Source organism: Jaculus jaculus, chromosome 1 (genome assembly GCF_020740685.1).
Source record: "Jaculus jaculus isolate mJacJac1 chromosome 1, mJacJac1.mat.Y.cur, whole genome shotgun sequence".
Taxonomy (NCBI): domain Eukaryota; kingdom Metazoa; phylum Chordata; class Mammalia; order Rodentia; family Dipodidae; genus Jaculus; species Jaculus jaculus.
Window position 1 is genome coordinate 38,821,617 of NC_059102.1, and position 17,457 is coordinate 38,839,073.

The 17,457-nt window shown below is 52.6% G+C and overlaps 1 protein-coding gene across 1 annotated transcript in view; it reads left to right on the forward strand.

Moving 5' to 3' along the window:
- Window positions 1-1,615: 1,615 nt before the first annotated feature.
- The window catches only part of Slit1 (slit guidance ligand 1), a 189,687-nt gene continuing 173,845 nt past the window's right edge, over window positions 1,616-17,457 (forward strand). Inside the window, exon 1 of the mRNA XM_004669915.2 lies at window positions 1,616-1,812. Coding sequence (XP_004669972.2) covers window positions 1,616-1,812 — 197 coding nt within the window. The remainder of the gene's footprint in view (window positions 1,813-17,457) is intronic.

Below are 17,457 nucleotides of genomic sequence, written 5' to 3' on the forward strand. Positions count from 1 at the left end.
GCAGAGAGGAAGTGAGAGAGAGAATGGGCACACCAGGGCCTCCAGCCACTGCAAATGAGCTCCAGACGCATGTGCCCCTTGTGCATCTGGCTTACATGGGACCTGGGGAGTTGAACCTGGGTCCTTTGTCTTTGCAGGCAAGTGCTTTACCATTAAGCCATCTCTCCAGCCAGAAACTGGATTCTTGAGAAGCTGGGCCACTGCTGTGCAGGCTGCTGTCACCTCACAAGCACATGAGGCTCAGTCCTTTAGAGCCCCAGCAAAACTGTCCCTGATTTGGGGAGGTGCTTTGCCTTTTCTGGGGTTTAATTCTCTCCCCCTCTGTGTTTTCTGTTCCTACCCATGTCAATATGCACCTCAGAGTAAGAGTCCTTGCTCAGTCCCTGTGGGGGCTGAAGTCTGACACAGGCTGCCTGGACCTGGTAGTGCTTCTCTCCCAAGCAGACCGTGGGGCTCTTTCCACCCCTTTGATGACAGGATTGAATATTCCTTTTCATCTGTTTCCACCTGTCAGAAATGGGGGATGCCTAGGATGCGTGGAGGAGGATGCCCACTGGGCTCTGATGGGACACTCTCCACTGGGACACTAGTGAAAAGTGCTGGGTAGACCCAGCTTCCCTTCCCTGTGTAACTTCCAGGGCCATCATCCCAGCCGGCTGGCTTCTGTTTCTTGGAGAAGCGGGGTGCTACTGTAATCTGGGGACAGTGTGTGTGTGTGTGTGTGTGTGTGTGTGTGTGTGTTGAGAGCGGAGAGGAAAGTGTACCTGGCCTATGGCACGTGTGGTCCCCCATGTTTCTGTCCACAAGGTCCCAGGCCTAAACAAGGGTAGGCAGATTAGAAAGGCCACCTGGTACCAGTGGCTTCCTTTCACAATTGACAAAGGAAGTATAGTGCGGTTTATTTTTTGGGGGGGGGGGCTCTTCCTTGTCTGTGGCGGCAGGTGTGTGTGGGTAGGGCCAAAATGCATCTTTTTTTTTTCTCTGTACTCCTCTGGACAAACAGCTGGGGCCACTGGTGTGTGTGTGTGTTTGTGTGCATGCAGAGCCCACCAAGCAGGTCCAGCCGTGCCCCCTTCCTCCCCACAGCTGCCCTGGAGCGGCGCCTGGGAGATTCCACCTTTGAAACTGTACGCCAGCAGCTCACCACGGCCCCCCGAGGGGTGGTCTGGATGGGGAGGAGAGGGCGATGGTCTGGGCTTGGGGGAGGGCGGGGAGGAGTCTGGCTCTGGATGTGTGCTTTCTGATTGATGGATGACTGCCGAGTGTGTGTGTGTGTGTGTGTGTGGGGAGGGGGTGCGCGCGCGCGCGGAGCCTGCCCATTTTTCCTGCGCGCAGCAGTCAGTAGGGAGCTCGAGGGAGGGAGCGGGAGACGCAGGCGGCGAGCGCCGGGAGAGGAGCCCAGCGCCCTCAGCCCCAGGCGCCCTCCCTCCGTGGCGCACGGGCGTCGTCGCCGCCGGGAAGGGCCAGGTGGCTTCCTGCCCGTGAGGACGACGAGCCCTCGCCCTCCCAGCTCTTCGGGGGCTTGGCGGGGAGACTGCACCCGGGGCCGGCCCCGGACGGGGATGATCGGCGGCCGCCGCGCTCTGGCACGCGAGCGGGACTCAGGGAGGGTACCATGGCGCTGACGCCCGGGCGGGGGTCCTCGGCGGGGCTGGGCCGGCCGGAGCTGTGGCTGTTGCTGTGGGCAGCCGCGTGGCGCCTGGGGACCACGGCGTGCCCCGCCCTCTGCACCTGCACGGGCACCACGGTGGACTGCCATGGCACGGGGCTGCAGGCCATCCCCAAGAACATCCCACGGAACACCGAGCGCCTGTGAGTATGACCCCCCACCTGTCCGCAGGGAGCCCCGGTGCAACTGAGGGCCGGGGGTGTGTGTGCGCGGCGCAAGACTGTGGGGCTGCGCGGCCAACAGGCAGGTTTATGTCTTTCTGGGTCTTTCTGGAGCCCGGAGCTCGGCTGTTTCTAGGTGCCCATTCGAAAGGGCCTTCGTGCGCCCAGCGTCAGCCCGACCTCGCACCTGCCCACTGCGCTCCACACTAGCAGGCCCTTCCCACTGCGCCAGGACTTTAGCCGTCTAGGGTGCCTGCGAATTGGTGCCAGAAAGCCTTCCCAGCACCCAGCAGGGAAGCTCCCCACAGTGCGCCAGGCACAGTGTCTCTTTCTGGACACCATGAAGCTGGCTGGGTCCTGGGTTTGGGCTCAGGGTTTGATGCCTGGTGATGAGTAAGCGGGGTGCTGTGGAGTGGAAGTTTCTGGGCTCCGATTCTCTCCATTGTCTGTTCCTGAGCCTTGAGAATTCTTCCTTCGCAGGTGTCATTCACCCCCTGTCCCCCATTCAGCCATCCCCAACTCAGACAAACAATGGGACTTGGGCTTGGGGGTTTGGAATTTGTACAGCACTAAGACAGGGGTTTGTATGTTCTGGACTGGGGACCCCCAGGACATGTCAGGCGCTTGGAGTAGAGTCATGAGGTTAAAGACATTGACCATGACAAGCCATAAGAAATTCTCTATCCTTGTTCTTTTCTACTTTTGAATTCTTGAGGACATTTGATCCTTTCTAGACCCCGCTGAATGTTGTAGGATGTGCCTGTTTATAGACCTGTATGAGTTGTTTTCCGTTATTGTACAGAACGTGGGCTGTGTGAAACCCCAGCACCTATGGGCGCGTCAGTAGTGGTGAGGCCATGGGTTTGCGTGTGTTGATTTTCGGTCACAGGCAGGGCCTTTGTACTGCTCGCAGAGAAGACTGCACTGGGTGATTTTTGATCGGGACTTTGGAGAAGGCTGTGGCTCCTTTGAAACCTGTCTCCTCTTTCTTCCTACACTCCCGAGCAAGCTGCACTGATTCCCAGGAAAGATGGTGTACTCATTTTGCTAACTTTGGAGCACATTTTCATGGCTCTCAGCTAGTCAGATGCAGACATTTGACCCTGGGGAGAGCTGTCCCCTGGATCAAACTCTGTATCAAGGCTAGCAATTAGTGAGCACACACTTGCACACACTCGTCTTGGCTGGGTTTGAGACATTCCCATAGCGGCTTCAGAGAATTTGCAATCTGTATGCAATCTAAATGAGAACATGTGTGTGTGTGTGTGTGTGTGTGTGTGTGTGTCTGGGGAGAAATGGTGGTGATGGTAAAAAATCGCCAAATCGAGTTTCCTTGTAGCGGTGTATGCATGGACCTGGAGACGTGCTGAGCACTAAAAATCTGTTCAGAGGACCCCTGATGTGTCCTGGTCACCCACTAGGCCTGGTCCCTCTGGATCGACTCCCTGATCTCCTTGCCTTGTCCACTGGGATATTTCTCCTACAGTGTTACCCTGGCAGCAGCCTAGATGTGAGACACACGAGCCCCTCTCCTTTGCCCTGAGATCTTGAATCTTCTCCGTCCTTGTCTTCCCACCGCTTCGGATGTTTAGGATCACGTCTGGTTTGACATTTAGGAATTGCTGAGTTTTTGGTAATCAGTGAGATAGAAGTGAAATTTTCCAAGGCTGGAGGAAAGAGTTGGGGGCCCTTGGGAGTGACAGTACGTGGGTGGAAGGAAGCCACCAGTCGTGTCAATATTTACCTGTGACACTTTGGGCAAATCACGAATGTCTCTAACCCTTACGTGCTTTCCATCAGGAATGCTGAGCTGGGGATAAATCAGGTCTCTGGTCCCTATGAAGATGGAAGGTGATACACAAAAGAGACTAATGTCCTAACGCTTACATGAGAGCCAGTTGTGACAGCATGCGGGGAGAAGTCTCACGATTTTAGTTCTGCAAATGTCTGCCATGTTAGGAACTAACTTTGGGTGTGGAAACCTCAGCCGAGAGTGAGCCTGCCCCTGCCTCCAAGGGACAGAGGGTATGGAGAACCGGGCGGGCTATAAGGTCTTGAGAGGGGGCCAGCCTGGCCATGCAACGGGGCTGTGAGAAAATTGGTCCGAGGAGCGAGCTCTTTTGGGGAGTGACAAGGTGGCTTTTGAGAAGCTGGACTGTGTTATCACAGTTAGTGGGTTTGCCAGCTAGAGTGCAGGCAATGCAGGCAGAGGTGACAGCATGTGGGGCCAGGAAGATGGTTAAAGGTACCTGCTTGCAAAGCTGCTGGCTTGGGTTCAGTTCCCAAGCCACCCACGTAAGCTGGATGGAAAAAGTGGTGCAATTGTCTGCTGTTCGTTGGCAGCGAGTGGGAAGAGGCTTATGAGCGTGTGTGCACACATGCATAATAATAATAATATAAATAAGTAAATAAAAATGGCTTACTAGCGGCCATGTTTTAAGAAATGAACAAGCAACCTCCCCCCCCAGATGTGACAACATGAACACAAAGCCTGCGGCCATGAGTGGCCTGGCCCTGTGGCAAATGGACCAGCTTGTCCCTGGGGATGAACCATTCTCTATCCAGTGATGTGAGGGGCCTGAGGACCGGGGAGAGAGGTTGGGAGAGGCCGGGAAGGCCTTTATCCAGGTGCATAGTTTCTTCGGGGTGTCTGCATAGGTGTCCAGGACTAGCATGCTGGAGGTATGTGGAGCTTCTGGGCGGGGCAGAGGGTACTCTGCTCCCCAGGCAGGCCTTGGCAGAGCCATGAGAAGCAGGAAACATTCTGAAAGAGGCCTTCCCCCGAGCCCAGGCGGACCCAGCATCACTGAGGCACTGCTGTCCCTGTCCACATGGGTGCCATGTGGTATCGGAAGCTGGCGAGTAGCTCTCTCAGGCTGGGAAATTTCTGTAGGCTGCAGCCGGCTATTTTTCTTCTGTCCTCTAGGCAGCTTTATAGCAGCCCAGAGACCCCGGCCACTTTATGATCATATATCCCATGACTCTGGGTGCAGACGAATCCTCCCACTTGGGAAGCACTTGCCATTGGTTTGCTGCAGGGACCTCTGGGAAGTGGTTGTGTAGGGCCCAGTGCTACTGAGGAAATCAGTTCAGCCACAGGGGCTGTGGGCTAGGGGGCTGGGTGGAGGCAGGGATGCTAAATAATTTACTCTAATGGAACAATTGCCATACAATTACAATTGTTCTGAGAACTGGGGAAGCAAAGGTTGTGGCAGGTCCTGGAGGAGGCCTGGGAAGAGTCATCTCTGTAGAGCCCAGGTGCCGAGGGACCCAGCCATGCATGGCCAATCATTGACATTTTTCCTTCTACTTAATGACCTTGACTTTCAGATGGACATATATATATATATATACATATATATATATATATGTATATGTATATATATATACACACACACACATATATATGTATGTATGTATGTATGTATGTATGTATATATATGTATATATATATATATATATGTATGTATGTATATTTTATTCACTATGTAGTCTCAGGCTGGTCTTGAACTCTTCCTACCTTTGCCACTTGAGTGCTGGGATTAAAGGTGTCTACCACCATGCACAACCTTCCTTCCTTCTTTTTTAAAAAATAAATTTTATTTACTTATTTTCAGGGAGGAAGGGAGGGAGAGAGAGAGAGAGAGAGAAAATGAAAGAAAGAAATGGGCATGTCAGGGCCTCAAGGTGCTGCAAAGGAACTCCATATGCATGTACCACTTTGGGTATCTGGTTTCCATGGGTACTGGGGAATCATACCCAGATCATTATGCTTTGCAGGGAAGCACCTTAACTGCTGAGCCATGTCTCCAGCCTCCACCTTTTAAATTTATTTATTTTCAAGGAGAGAGAGAGAGAGAGAGAGAGAGAGAGGGAGGGAGGGAGAGAGGGGGAAGGAGGGAGGGAGGGAGAGAGAGAGAGAGGGAGGAGAGAGGAGAGACAGATAGAATGGGCACACCAGGACCTCCAGCCACTGCAAATGAATTCCAGATGCATGCACCACTGGGCATGTGGCTTTATGTGGGTACTGGTGACTCAAACTCTGGTCCTTAGGCTTTGCAGGCAAGTGCCTTAGCTACTGAGCCAGCTCTCCAGCCCTTGGATATTTTTCCTAATTGAAACAATCTTTTGCACTGGAGTATCCAGGAGTTATGACAGTATGACGTAGTAATGTGTGGGTACTATTTGTCCCTTTCCCTAGGGGCTTTTCCTGTTGGGTGCAGAGAGGGAGAAGTGTCTGCCCAGCCCTCTGCCTGGTCATGCGATGGTGGGGAGAGATGGAATAGCACCCTGGGAAAGCTGGCCTGTTGGCTGCCATTTGCTCCTAGCTCTAGCACATTCCATTTCTCATCAGGCTGTGGGACTTGCTGTCTTGCCAACCTCTTTATGTTTCCATGCCCCTTTGCCAGGTTGTGCACCCTCCCGAGCTCCATATCTCCCGCAGAAGCAGAGAATCCTTTGGGTTTTCCCTCCTGAGGCTGAAGTGTGATTCAGCAGGGCTGGATGGTCACATCCAAGGACAGCTGCCCAGGGCATCCCAGGGTGATTGTCTGGGGAGCCCACTTAGAATCCACCAAATGAAGGGAGGGAGGTCAGGGTATACTGAAACCAAGTTTGTCACCAAGGACTGGTGAGCCTGGGCTCTCCAGTGGGGGCACTGTGGAGTCTTACAGCACAGACCTGTAGCCAGTGTCTTGGATTTTACTGCAGATGCTCTGAGTGACTGAGTGTTGAGCCCCAGTGTTGTTCCTCCTGTTTGGGGACCCCACTTTCTCACCTGTAAAAGGGGACAATGACAGAATTGCCAGTTGGTGTTGAAGAGCAAGGGAGGGATTGAATGTAGGGCCTGGTGCCAAACGTGGCATGTAGCTGGGCATTCCACCTCCCCTCAGCCGCTGGAGCCAGTTCTTCCCACCCCATAAGACCTTTGCCAGGACACACACATGCTGTGTCTGTGGAAATGTGATTCAAACATTAGGTGGCAATATTGCAAGAAGCCCACGCAAAAGGCTTGAAGGTTTGAGTGGGCACGGGGGGTACCTGGGAGGTGCTGGTTGGAATGCTGGTCATGCTGCAGGCTGCTCAGAGTGCGCGGTCACTATGCCTAGGCATATTTCCTCCTGTCCCCTGCAGTTTGGAGACAGGCAGCGGGGACTCTGCAGGGTGGAGGGTTGTGGTGGCTCCTGCTTGGAGTCTAGATTTGCTCTGCCTTTTGGCTGCCGAGGCACCTTGGGCAAGCTGTGGGCTTGAATTCCCTCATTCAACAGATAGCTGCCGTCTTCCGAGCTGCTGTGCTCTGCAGAAGTTGCCTCTTTCTGAGTTCCAGTCCAGAGGGGGAGAGAGATGAATGGCACGCTGTGAGAATAAACACATCATTGCAAACTGGGATAAGTGCTTGGGAGCAGAGCACTTCCCAGAACCCCCATTTTCTTGGCGTAAAGTGGAGGTGATGCTGGGATCTGCTTCAAAGGCTGGGCTGAGGATTGAATGTGGCAATGCTCAGAGCAGCGCCGAGCACTGGGCCTGGCAGATAGACAGCAAATGCCCAATAAATGGTGCCATTATCATTGTCATTAAGGTGACAGAGAGTTGCAGGGACATGAAAGGAACTTGGGGCCACATGGAGCCAGTTTGCCCTCTTCTCTTAGCAGACAGTGGCTGGGAACTCCAGCACATTGGACAGCTTGCCTGCCCTTCTGCTGTGCCCCTTCTCCAAGCCACGAGCAGGTCACCAGTGGTCCAGGTTGCCTGAGGCTGCCAGCAGGGGTGACCCTTGAGGGGTGGTGGACTAGGCAGCTCCTGCATTATTGGAAGCAGACGTGCATTTGGCGGAGTTGCCGCCTCCAGTTCTGTGCCGGCATTAGCAGCTCGGCAGGGCTCTCACTTAATGGGATTTTCTTCCCAAATGCTGTAATTATCGCCGTACAAATACTTATTACCCAGAGCAGATGACGGCCGGGCCTTGGGCAGTAGCCAGGGAGCTGGGCTGCACTGGGGGTGGAGAATTGGCTCCCGTTTTTGATGGAGCTCACCAGCCCCCTCCTCTCCTTTTCTGGAACTCAGCCTGTGGAGAACAAACAGCTGTTGGGCACCTGCCTGGTGCATCGCATTGAGAGGGGACTGGGTGTGGGCCCAGTTTCTCTGGGTTGGGGAGGAGGAGCGAGCATGCTAAGACATCTGTAGGTCTGTGGGACACAGCATCTTCCAGGCATTGGTGTGACAATGGCCTGCTTCGAACCCTGGGAGATCTTGGGAGCCAGTGACAGGCATTTATGTGTTAAGTGCAAAGGGGATAATCCATAGAAAGGGCTTAGAATACCTTGAAGCTCTAGCCAGGGCCCATCAGCATAGAGGTGAAAGCAATGGGAGGCATCAGGTAATGGGGGGGGGGGCGTGGATTGTTGCAGCTGGTGGAGGAGAGAAGTGGAGAGAGGGAAAGGGGACTTGTGGGGCACAGAGGTGGGTGCCCCTTATTTGGTAATGATGAGGAAGAGTAGAGCCACAGGAGGAGTGAAGAAGTATGTGGGTGAGTTCTGGAAGAGGAGATTAAAGTAATGTGTGGATGTTAGGCCAGGAGGGGCCTGCAGATAGTAAATGCATGCATACGTGTGTAAAAGCTTCTTAATAATTTAGATCATTAAATTAACAGAGTTGTGTAAACATCACCCAAATCCAATTTCAGAGCTTAAAAAAAAAATCATTCAAAAAGATCTCTTGTGCTCATTATAACTTTTCACTTTGTCAGAGATGCTGCACCAGAAGTGTTGGAGACTCCTGGATCTCCTGTAACCAGATTCGCGTGTTCGTATTTTGCTCCATTTCCTTTAGCAAATATTACACACTCCCTTCCACACTTGCATGGGAACTTTATTGTTTGAGGCAGAGTGTCTCTTTGTAGCTCAGGCTGCCCTTGGACTTGTGGTACCAGGATTATAGGCATGTGCCACCATACCTGGCTTCACAATCATTTCCCCCCCCCCCTGAACTATTTAAGAGTGGGCTGGAGGCACAATTCTGCCCCAGTTCACACCGAGTGTTCAGTGGTTATGATTCTCCATTCATCTCCAACTTGACTTCCTTTGTTCATTCGAACCTTAATGGCATAGAAGACGAGGGCAGCTCTTTCCTAGAATGTCTCTCAGTTCTGTAGAATTTCTCTCAGTTTGGCTCCATCTGCTCTTTCCTCATGGAGACATTCCAGTTGTATTTTTTTTTTTTTTAATCACAATGGTAAACAAACAACATTGTCCCCTTCTCTGTATGTCACATCAGAAGACACATGATGAGGGACAGGAAGGTGGCTCGACAGGTAAGAGTCCTTGCGGCACAAGCCTTGAGGACCCGAGGTCAACCCACAGCACCCACGTGGAAAGCTGTGCCTGGCCAAGCACAGCTGTAACCTCCGAGATGAGCACACTGGCAACAGGAGGATTGCTGAGGCTCCCTGGCCAGCCAATCTAACTGCAAAGATGGGGAATCCCCAGGTTTAGTGAGAGACTCTGTCTTGGGAAAATAAGACAGAGGTGTGATAGAGAGGACATCTGGTGTCTTCCTTTGGCCTCCGCATGAGTATGCATGGCGTGTGCACATCAGCACGTACCCACCCACCATTCATAAGTCCACGCAGCACACACACAGCCCCCTCCAAACAAAGAAGACACATGATGACCGTCTGTCCCGGTATTGGTGATTTTGGCTTTGATCCCTTGGTTAGCAGATATCTGGCCAGGCTTCTCTGTTTTCATTTGTTATTAACAAACCATTTCTGGGAAGATTATTTTGAGGCTAAGTGCATATCCTGTTCTTCTAACCTTCAGCCTCTAGTTTTAGCCTCCACTGATCACTTCCAATTCCATCATTTCTTCTCTTAGTTGGCCCTCTACTTTAAGAAAGAACTTTCCCTTCATCTCCATCTGTTTGGTGTAGGCATGTGTCATTGAGCAGCTGTAGGAAACCCACCATATATCATCACAGGGCCCTGCAGGAAACAGATCTGCATGAAGGAAGAGCACAGAGGGTCAGGCGGGGGCGTCACGGCCTCCAGGTTCCAGCCTGAAGGGGAGACCATGTGATTGGAGTATAGCCTGACACAAAATGCAGATTCCCGGGCCTGTCCCAGAGCACTGATCTAGAAGCTCTGCTTGGGGCTAAGGTTTGTTTCCTGGTGAAGAAGTGCATCCTCTGAAGTTGCAGGAGGACTGTTGGAACTTCTGCCAGAGGAAGGACAGTCAGCAAGGATGACACGGGGCAGTGGCGGGCCGGGCGTGGGGGAGGGCAGAGCACTTTGGAAACAGTGGCAAAAAAAAAAAAAAAAAAAAAAAAAAAGAGAAAGCCGGGTGTGGCAGCACACGCCTTTAATCCCCATACTTGAGAGGCGGAGGTAGGGGGGTCGCCGTGAGTTCGAGGTCAGCCTGAGACTACATAGTGAATTCCAGGTCAGCCTGGGCTAGAGTGAGACCCTACCTCAAAATAAATAAATAAATAAATAAATAAATAAATAAATAAATAAATAAATAAATAAATAAAAGGCCAAAGAAGGCGCTGGGAGCTGAAGGAGGGTGGGTGGGCTGAGGCCATTAGCCTTCTGAGGACGAGGCTCGAGCTGAAGTGGGCTCGGGGGTCCCTGCCGGCTGGAACAAACAGCCCTGGGAGCAGTGGAAGGCGGGTGGGAGCAGGTGGTCCGCAGAGAGTAGGTGGTGGAAGTTTGTGAAGGCGAGGGCGGCACGGGGGTCTCTGGGGCAAGTGCGCCTTGAGGGCTGCTCGTGCGTGTGAACGTGAGCAGTGGCCAGGCGGGCAGGAGCGGGGAGCCGGGCCACTGAGGGATGGGCTGGGAGGGCGCAGACCAGGAGTCGGAGAAGGGTGGAGGCAGAGAGGCACTTTGATGGTGTCTGTGGTCACTGAGTGTCCTTTTCTCACGTCAGGCTTGTAGTAGAAGTGATTTATCCATATCCTCGTACTCAGCGGTCCTGGGGGAAGGTCTTGCTCAGCCCTGCTTTGCAGATGCTGCAAAGGTTCACGGAGGCAGGGCCATCTGCAGGGGGTGACAGGGACAGCTGGTGGCTCAGTGGTTGGCTGAGAGTCCCTGGGTCTTGAGACTCTGAGAGATGTGTTTGTGTTTGCTTTTAACTGTGGCTGCAGCGCAGCGGCAGGGCAGCGTTCTTCATATGTTAATAAGGAGCGGCTCCGTTCACCCGTTCAGCTCTCACGAACACCTGTCGGTGCTTAGTGTTGGAGCTGCAAAGGCCACCTGGCCCTGCTGCCGGCGCGCACTGGGGCGGGGCCCACATTGCATGCTGACGCAGGGCAAGAGGGGTATATGGGTAGAGGGTGGTGGGCAGAGTTGGCTGGTGCCCAGAGGTAGGGGTGCAGGTGGAGGTCAGTGTCTAGAGTCAGCAGCAGTGTGTGGAGAGTGGTGGGGTGATGGACGTGGAGGCCCGAGGCTTCTGGAGGGATCCTAGCTGTAGGATAGTGGTTTGGGGTGGGGCCCAGCCCCAGGAAGGGGATTAGCAGGAGCGAGGTGTAGCTTCTAATTAAGGGACCGAGGTGGAGCTTGGCTCTCAGAACAGAAAATAAAATGGAATTGGAGTCAGAAGCTGGGTCCTGATCACGTCACATCTCCTAGGATAGTTATCATCAAAAACCTCCTTCAGCCGGGCGTGGTGGCGCACGCCTTTAATCCCAGCACTAGGGAGGCAGAGATAGGAGGATCGCCAAGAGTTCAAGGCCGCCCTGAGACTACACAGTGAATTCCAGATCAGCCTGAGCTAGAGTGAGACCCTACCTCGAAAAAACAAAACAAAATAAAACCTCCAAACAGAAAATATTACCCATTAGGAGGAAGCAGAGAGATTAGAGCCCTGTTCACAGTGGTGGGATGCAGCTGATACACAGAACAGTATAACGATTCCTCAAAAGATTGGAAGTAGAATTACTGTATGATTCCACACTTTCATGTAAACCCAAGAGAATTAAAAGCAACTTCTTAAAGAGCTGTTTGTACACCCATGCTCATTATTCCCAATAGCTAACAGGTCGAAGCAGGCCGAGGGTCCACTGAAGGATGAGTGGACAAACAAATGCGACACATACACGCAGGTGAGGTTACTCAGCCATGGAAAGAAACACAGCCCTGAGCACCCCGCAGCTGAAGGAGCCCGAGGCCGCTGTGCAGCTACTCACAAAGGGACAGGGTGCACCCCTCCACCAGACGCCCCTAAGTGGCCAGGCTCGTGGCCGGAGCAGGGGCTGAAGGTGAGGGAACGGAGCAACCTTCTAGTGGAGTGCAGACTCAGTTTACGAGATGGAAAAGCTCGAGATCTTTCTGCACTAACATGCTGTTGTAATTAGCTCCACGCTGCTGGACGAAGCTCCAAACCCGACAGTGTTGAGGCGAGGAAGGAATTGGTTTCCGGCTTATATGTTTAGGGGAAGTTCCAGGATGGTGGAAGCGGCTGGCTCCCTTTACCCAATCCATGCAGAGAGAAAAACCACCACCAGCACCATGAACCAGCACACTCCGAGAACCCCAGGCAGTGCTCAGGGACTCTGCGTACAAGATCCACCCTCAGTGACACCTTAGGCTGGACCCCAGCATCCGCCCACAGTGACACCTCTTTCAGCCAGGAGACTAGAAATCCAAGTTACAAGCTTAACACATTTGAGTCTATTGGGGGACATAAATTCAAACTAATACAGATGCCAATATACTTGATACCTTCAATGGTTATGCTGGTACATTTGTATGCATTTTATCACAATTAGAAATAAAACAGAATCAGCCATGCCAGGGCCCAAGTCCTTTCTCCTCAGCCTGCTTACTGGATGGTGACATTGAACTTGAAATCTTAAATCATTATGCCTCCATTTCCCCTTCTGTCAATCAAGACTGGTAATGACCCCTAAGCCAGGTGCTGGTATGAGGCTTAAAGGAGCTGTCTTAGGGATGGAGCCAGTATAATTAACTACTGTGATTGCTCCAGCCAAGGTAACAAGATGGGTTCCCAGGAGCCTGGGCCACAAGGGCAGCATTGGGCTTTGGACTTCACATCGCTGGGGTTTCTTTGCCTTCACAGGCCTGTGGGCTCAGCAGAGCTGGAGGACTGTGATGTTGGGAGTCAGGACTATCAGAAGGCCCAGCTAGCGGCTGAGAGTGTATGCCAGGCTTGGCCATGACCAGCTAGCTACAGCTGGTTCCATGGGCAGGATTGATTAGCTGGTTTGCGTGCCAGGCACCCTTGTGGGTGCTTAGCAGCCAGATGTGAGCTCTGCCTCTAAATTGTGGCAGGGATCCTGGCCTTTCACCACAGTGCTTGTGTTAAATACATCTCTGGATGCTGTCTGGGTCTTGGTGGAGGAGCTAAGTGGGTATTTACAGGGAAGCAGTTTTAGAAGAGGGGACATCTCAGTAGAGACCTGCAAGGTGGTAGGTGTCTCCTAAGTGTGAGTGTTGGTGGGCAAGTGAGGAGAGCTAAGGGGGCAGCCTGTGCATTGAAGAGACTAAGGACCCTGGATGGTGCCCCAAGAGTGAAAGCTGCTGTTCCTTGGGAAAGGAGCCAAGGAAAAGTCAATCTTTTACCCCCAGGGCCCTGGCAGATTGGCCTGAGGCCTCTGTTCTTTGGGAGTCACACCTGTCCCTTCCCAGGGGCAACCTGTGGCTCCCTGCTCCGCTGGGCTCCTCTCCTGATTTCAGAGTTCCTCTGCACTTGGCTGAAGTTGGCAGCAGCTCTAGGGCTCCCTTTGTGACCTGGCTCCTTTCCACCAACTCTCATGTCTCTGAACCCTAGAGGATGTATGCTGGGACCCCATGGCCTTCTGCTGCTTGAGGAGAGCCCCCTAAGTACCCTCACCAATCACCAGACACCAGCTAGATGTTTGATGGGCATAGAACATTGCTGTCCCACTCTACAGATGAGAGAGTAGAAGACCGGGTATGTCACAGTCTGGTTTTAAAAAATATTTTTATTTACTTATTTGAGATAAAGAAGGAGAGAGAGAGAGGCATGCCAGGGCCTCCAGCCATTGCAAACAAACTCCTGATATATGTGCCACCTTGTGCATCTGGCTTACATGGGTCCTGGGGAATTGAACCTAGGTCCTTTGGCTTTGCAGGCAAGTGCCTTAACTGCTAAGCCATCTCCCCAGCCTCATAGCCTGTTTTCTGTTGCTAACAACAAGATGCCTCAGACAGAGTAAACACTAAAGAAAAGAGGTTTATTTTGGCCCATGGTTTTGGACCATGGTTGATCAAGGGACCATATCTGATGATGGCCTCTGTTGCAGCCTGGTTCACATTGCTGTTAGAAATCACCCAACCAAGAGCAGCTTCTGGGAAAAAGAGATTTATTTTGGCTTACAGGCTTGAGGGGAAGCTCCACGATGGCAGGGGAAAACGATGGCATGAGCAGAGGGTGGACATCACCCCCTGGCCAACGTAAGGTGGACCACAGCAACAGGAGGGTGTGCCCAACACTGGCAAGGGGAAACTGGCTTTAACACCCATAAGCCGGCCCCCAACAATACACTCCCTCCAGGAGGCATTAATTCCCAAATCTCCATCAGCTGGGAACCTAGCATTCAGAATACCTAAATTTATGGGGGACACCTGAATCAAACCACCACAGCCTCCTTGCTATCAGAGTCTAAGGTGGAGCGAAGCATGCCTACACTGACTTGACACTAGACCCACTCCGGATTACCCATTAGCCTGCTGATCCATTATGGGGGCAGAGCCTTGAACTACTTTTTTTAATATCCCTGTCTCTTACTATCTGTTTCTTTGCATATGAAATGTCCCCCATAGGTTCATGTTTTGATTGCTTGGTTCCCAGCTGGCGGTGCTGTTTTGAGAGGTTATGGAACCTTTGGGACACGTTACCGACCTGGCAGATGTAGGCCACCATGGGTGAGCCCGTGAGGGTTGTAGTCTGGCCCTGTGTTTTGACGTGTGAACAGGCTGTGCTCTGACGTGCTGTCACCAGGAACAAAGCCTCCAGCCAACATGCCTTTCCCACTGGGATGAACTGTGCCCTCGGACAGTGAGCCTGTGCCCTGGGAGAGTGAGCCTGTGCCCTCAGACAGTGAGCCTGTGCCCTGGGAGAGTGAGCCTGTGCCCTTGGACAGTGAGCCTGTGCCCTCGGATAGTGAGCCTGTGCCCTCGGAGAGTGAGCCTGTGCCCTTGGAGAGTGAGCCTGTGCCCTGGGACAGTAAGGCTCTGCCCTGGGAGAGTGAGCCTGTGCCCTCGGACAGTGAGCCTGTGCCCTCAAGACAGCGAGCCTGTGCCCTCAGACAGTGAGCCTGTACTCTGGGAGAGTGAGCCTGTGCCCTCAAGACAGTGAGCCTTTGCCCTTGGACAGTGAGCCTGTGCCCTCTGAGAGTGAGCCTCTGCCCTCGGAGAGTGAGCTAGAGTCAACCTCACCTCCCTTAAGTTGCTTCTGTCAAGTGGTTTGTCACAGCTGTGAGAAAAGTAACTAATACATTATTTTGTAATAGGGATTAAATTTCAACATGCATTTTGTGGGCTGGAGGAGGTGGCTTCGCAGTTAGGGCACTTGCTAAGAAGTCTAAGGACCCAAGTTCAATTTCCCAGTACCCACATAAGCCAGATGTGCAAGGTGGCACCTGCGTCTGGAATTCGTTGTAGTGGCTAGAGGCCCTGGCACACACACTCTCTCTCTATCTGCCTGTCTCTCACACATAAATAAATAAATAAATGAATAAAAACATACATTTTGGAGGCAATAAACCATAGGAGGTATGTGCCCAAGGTCATAGAACATATACATTGAAGCAAGGATCCAAAGCCAGGCCTGAGTTTTTGGGTCAAAAATTTGAGCTGCCCGGTTTAGCTTTCTAGCGCTGCTGCCTAACTGATAGCCCATTTCCTCACGTGTGAGACGATGCCAGCGGCCTCACCTGTAGCACGATCGCCTCACCTGTACCTGAGGGCTGTCAGAATGATGTGGATCTTATGAGGATGAGGTCTAGAAGACAGTGCCTGCCCTTGTGAAGTATGGGATCCCCCGCCTGCTCCCTGCCCTGCTTCCGGAAGCTGCAGGAAGCCCTGAGCCGAAGAGGGCAGCTGATGCGCTTGGAATGCCCGGCTTTCCCACTTGGCAGCTCTAGCCCAAAGGGCACCATGTTCGTGTTCGTATTTGCTTCCCTGGGCTCACCCAGGAAGACAGAAAGGCCTGAGAGGAAGGGATTGTTGGTGAGCAGTACGTTCTATACATGACGCTTTCACTGGGGGGGTGTCCATTTGGGGAGAATATTTCTTAATTAGTGGGGGTCTCTTTGGTGGGGGGACAGGGAAACATGGAATAACCACTCAACCCAGTGTGACTTGAAACACATCAGTTGAATGAAAAGTCGCAGTCAAGAAATCCTTACTGAAACTTCTGTTACGTGCCCTGTGCTGTGTTAGAACATCGCAAGATGGTGAGAATGAGTATGCCTGGCCTGTGTGGTCAGGAGCTTCTGGACTTCGTAGGCATGGGAACGTCAGTCCCAAAACTCCCTAAGATCCTTATAAAAATCATCTCTGGGGCTGGAGGGATGGCTTAGCAGTTAAGGTGTTTGCCTGCAAGGCCAAAGGACCTAAGTTTGATTTCCCAGGACCCACGTTAGCCAGCTATACCAGGGGCGCACACATCTGGAGTTCGTTTGCAGTGGCTGAAGGCCCTGGCGTGCTCATTCCCTCTCTCTCTCTCTCCCTCTTTCTCTGTCAAATTAAAAAAAAAAATCATCTCTGATTTGGGCTGACCAGCAGAAGGGTGGGCCTGGGACAGGAAGATTTACCACTCAGAGGGAAAAGATGGAGTGAGTTAGGCCAAGGAGAAGGAAGAGCCTTCTACACTGAGGGGATGGCAGGCTGAAAGACCCTGTGGTGGGGTACGGAATGTGGGGAGGGCAGGTCGGGCTGGGAGGGGGCCACAAGAACTTGCAGTGCATGGTGAAGTTTTTGTCTAGAAGCCAAGAGCAATGGGGGTTCATTGAAGGGCTTCAGTAGAGAGGGGCAGGATCAGATTTTGTGGTTTGTTTGATCTCTTTGGCTTTGGAGAACAGACTGGAGGGGAGCCGGGGTGAACCGTGGGGAGCTCATTTGCCGCTCTGTAAGGTGCTGGCACGAGGTGCTGGCAGGCAGCTGGGCTCACCTGGCTCTGAGGCCTCAGGACCCCACCCTGGCAGGGAGGACCGCTCCTCTTCCCCCAGTGCTCCCCGCCTGTTTACTCCCAGTGGCCGCAAGTCCCACCCCCACTGCCTGCTTGGGCCATCATGGGAATGTTCTGGTCCCCTAGGGAGTGGGAATGGCTGGAACTCTGGGTAGGAAATGCAGAGCACCCGAGACAGTTGTTGAAGGCTCTGGTGTTCCCCATTGTAACCCGGGGATCCGAGGAGCCTTATGTTTTTTTAGCAGCCAGATGCTGGTGGCCATCTTCTTGTTTCCTGAGAGGCATCAGGGAATCCTTGGGGTCTTGTTTTCCCCATGGTACCTTTGCTTTTGGAGGATTTTCTCCAAAATCTTTTGTCACCAAGGTTTTCCTTTCAGGTTAAGGCCACCTAGGAGTTGACAGAAGTTGAGGCCATTTGCCCTGAGTGTATCTCGCCTTTGAAAGAGACAGAAGTGTTTTA